At 31.2% G+C, this 4,107-nt stretch overlaps 1 protein-coding gene across 10 annotated transcripts in view; it reads right to left on the bottom strand.

Moving 5' to 3' along the window:
- Positions 1-4,107, bottom strand: part of LOC107669455 (gephyrin-like) — an 89,324-nt gene that overhangs the window by 13,426 nt on the left and 71,791 nt on the right. For 5 of the 10 annotated variants that reach the window (XM_016461683.1, XM_016461682.1, XM_016461685.1 and 2 more), the window contains 3 exons: positions 3,867-3,929; positions 1,133-1,175; positions 243-380 (listed from right to left, as the gene is read on the bottom strand). In XM_016461683.1, coding sequence (XP_016317169.1) covers positions 243-380; positions 1,133-1,175; positions 3,867-3,929 — 244 coding nt within the window. The remainder of the gene's footprint in view (positions 1-242; positions 381-1,132; positions 1,176-3,866; positions 3,930-4,107) is intronic. The other 5 variants (XM_016461688.1, XM_016461689.1, XM_016461690.1 and 2 more) reach the window with 2 other exon arrangements.

The following is a 4,107-nucleotide window of genomic DNA, read 5'->3' as shown; positions in this document are numbered from 1 at the left end:
GGGACATTTGGTCCCCATAACGTGATAAATACCAGGTACACACACACACACACACACACACACACACATCAGATTACAGAAGGATCAATATCACAGCAGATTAACACACACTGATATGATTCTACATCTCACATACTGGGATTCACTTCCAGCATGCAAAAACATGCTTTAAAAGGAATAGATCAATAAAAAAAGGTAAACAGTCATATGAAATCACAGACTCGATGCAGAATGTGTTGTACCTCTGTAGTTAATGATCTCAGTGCCCAGAACTGCGGTCATCTCCAGCACAGTGATGAAGGCTTTATCCATAGAGGTGAGAGGGAATGGAGACATACGGTGTCTCCGAGCCACTTTGGTGATGTCCACTGCACTATGACCTACAAACACACACACACACACATACCTCAACACTTCATTTATACACACGTGATGCTCAACTGATGTGGGTTATCTAGAGATGCCAATATAAGCTGTATTTTGTCACATAATTTTATGATAATAAATAGCACTGAATGAAGTTTCTTTTACACAATATTTATGGAGTGTCCATTTAATTTTTTGAAATTAATCTATCTTTTTAAAATTGTATCTAAGTGCAAATAGCTTGTGCTTTTTAATAATTATAATTATATACAGCGAGCTTGTGTTATTTTAGTATAATTAATTAGTTTTTTTTTTGTTCAATTTTTTCAATTTCAAAGTTATTTTTTTAAGTACATCAAGTTAAATTAAATGAAAATAAGCAATGTTGCCTTGGCAACTAGAAGAAAAAAATACAAAAAAAAAAAAATTTTTTTTAAATAGATTTTATTTTATTTCAGTTAACATTTATTATAGTTCAAGTAACATTTTTTCATAGTTTTGGTTAACTCTAATAAACCTGCACTGAATATGATATTATTATTGCACACTGTTTTATAATTAAAATATACTGACGTATAACTGACTAACTACTATTTAAATTTAGTGCAAAGAATATATATTTAATACTAAGTGGAAATAGTTATACATATATATCTGTTTTGTGATACAAGTGATGGAAAAGTCATATTGGAAGGGCATTCAAATTGATATTTCATAATCACACGCAGGTCAAACACAAGAAAAGTAATTTCATGAAGAAACATACTTGCTCGTAAGATGTTTTCTTTGCTGCTGCATCGTGACTGCACCTGAAGAAAGAAAACAAGGGACGAAAGAGAAAAAACCTGTTAATATTAAATTTTTTGTGTGTTTTCATGGAGCTTTTATGAGATGTTCGCCACTAAACCCCAGAAAACAATAAGCAATGTCATGCTGCGGTCATATCATTATGAAACTCAGAGACAAACATGGAGCTGGGAATTCTGGGATGTAATGAGTAGAAACAGAGAGAGATTCACTACTGTTCAAAAGTTTGAGGTCAGTAGGATTTTTAATGTTTTTGAAAAAAGTCCAAAGCGGAATTTCTTTGATCAAAAATGCAGTAAAAACAGTAATATTGTGAAATATTATTACAATTTAAAATAGCTGGTTTATATTTGAATATAATTTAAAATCTAATTTATTTCAGCATCATTACTCCAATCTTCAGTCTCACATGATCCTTCAGAAGTCATTCTAATATGCTCAAGAAACATTTATTATTATTTTCAGTGTTGAAAACAGTTGCGCTGCTTCATATTTTCGTGGAAACTGATATACAGTACGTTTTTTTTTAGGATTCTTCGATGAATAGCAAGTTCAAAAGAACAGCATTTATTTGAAATAGAAATCTTTTGAAATTATTACTGTCACTTTTGATCAATTTAATGCATCCTTGCTGAATAAAAATATTCTGTAAAAAAATCATACTGACCCCAAAATTTTAAACAGAAGTGCATCAGTAGTGACCTCTGACCTTGTCCAAACTGAACATGACCTGATCTAAACCAGATCTGAAACTCATAAAATACACTGATGTCAACAGATAAACCTGTTTGCTTTCCATTATATCCAATGAAAGAAATATTAGAGACAAAAAATGTAACATTCAACTTCGTATAATCTTAAGGGAATGTACCCTATTCCCATGACAAGAAACTGTAGTCTCCCTCTTCATTTATTCTTTCCTTTAATAACGCTGTTTTTCTCCTGTTGTCCTTTCTGTAACCTCAACATATTGCTCAACCCTTCTGGACTGGAGTGCTAGTTTGTGATGACTGTACTTATGAAAACCACCCTATAATCAGTGGCAGGAAAGCTCTAATAGACTCTCGAGAGCACTACAGTTAGAGGGAGATGGAGTGAAATGTTCCTGAAGAACTACTGATGCCCGTTGAGAAGCAGACAGCATAGTGAAGAACGAGTGAAGAACTGAAGGAGGAGAGAAAGACAATTACGAGAGCGAGACCCTGAACAGCACAGAGCTCATGAAACATGAGAGAGAGAGATGCACAGAACAGCTGAAAGAGCAAAACGCAGCGAGCAGTGTGGGAATAATAAATCAAACAAGATGATGATGTCAGCAAAAGCCCCAAAACACAGCAACTTCTGAAAAAAGGGAACAAACAAACAAACACACAGTGGTTTCATTTCGGTAATCTGACTCTTTGTTTGTGGCTTTGAATTGCGCAGGTTCAATAACAGACACTTTTTAGGCTAGAATCATGTTGGCTTTTCGTGCCATAATAATTTTTATGTCAGATAATATTTAGGCCTAAATCAAACACATAAATCTAAGATTTCTGTATTTGAATTGCATATACAATTTCCATCCATTTGGATTACAGTTTTAGTATATAATAAACTTCATGTGATGCATAGTTGTCAGTCATGGATAAATGAAACAGGTCAGATTTCTGTAATAGTACTAATAAACTAAATGCGTTTTAAATACACAATAACCAGGTTTATATATTTATCATTAATAAATCCAATTTGTTTCAATTTCATACATTTTAACTAACTGAATATTGCTTGTTTCACAGCTAGTCATATTTTAACTGTTCATGTTTTTTTAACTTAATAACGTAATACATTTAATTGTATGAAAATATGATTATTTAAATAAAATAAAATAAATAAAATAAACTATGACTTGATTTTTTTGAGTACAGAAACAGTTTAATTTTTGTATGACTAAATTTAAAATGTATTTATGCATTTAAAATAAAAAATAAAACTATGAACTGATTTCTTATTTTATTTATTTGTTTGTTTATTTGTTTTTTTTTAAATGGAGAAATATTACCAGTTTCATTTATGTATGACTGAATTGTATTTATGTAAAATAAAATAAAATAAAACAGTGAATAATAATCTATGACCTGATATATTTTTATTGATTTATTTATTTTGAGTGCAGAAATCATACCAGTTTCATTTATGTACAACTGTCAATTATGCATCACATTCAGCATATTAGTTTGTTTATTTTAAAACTGTGTAATACAAATGGATGGAAAATTTACATGCAATTTAAATACACAAATCTTTCATTTAGGCCTAAATATTTTGAGTGTATTGTATGTAGTTTGAGTAATAGTTCAAATTCTACAAAAAATGGGATTTTGCATTACTTGCATTGATTTAAAAAATGAAATGACACAAATTTGTACTCTACTCATACAAAAGAATAATAGATGGCAGTGACAATGACTTAAAAAGGTAAAACATTTAAAAATAAAGTTCAGTTCCTTACACATTTAAGCATCCTAGTCTTGAAATGAAATATTCATATACATATCATAATTAAATCACGTATCATATCACATTTAAAATATACAAAAAGAAAAGCAAAATAAGATAAGGAAATGCTAAAAGAAAGACACAATTGCAAATAAGTGGAAGAAGACAAAAAGAGAGTTTGGCATGTGAAGAGCTGATTGTTCTGGGATAGTTACTCGAGAACTGAAGGTCCTATGGCCATGGCGATCATCTTTAAGCACCTCCAACCTACACTGGAGCTTACGGAGATAAAGTCATCAGTTCATCAGTTACAAGCAACAGAAGAAACAATCCAACAGAAAACAGAGCGGCAGGCAACTCAAAGATACATCGACAGACAGAGAGAAAACTTTCAGGTATCACAAGAACTAGAGGTTGTTAGTGAACATTTCATTTAGAATTACAAGTTAAAGTACT

The sequence above is a fragment of the Sinocyclocheilus anshuiensis genome, unplaced genomic scaffold (assembly GCF_001515605.1).
Source record: "Sinocyclocheilus anshuiensis isolate Anshui unplaced genomic scaffold, SAMN03320099.WGS_v1.1 scaffold96, whole genome shotgun sequence".
In the NCBI taxonomy this organism is placed as follows: Eukaryota; Metazoa; Chordata; class Actinopteri; order Cypriniformes; family Cyprinidae; genus Sinocyclocheilus; species Sinocyclocheilus anshuiensis.
Note: the sequence above shows the minus strand (reverse complement) of the source record. Positions and strands in the feature narration are given on the sequence as shown.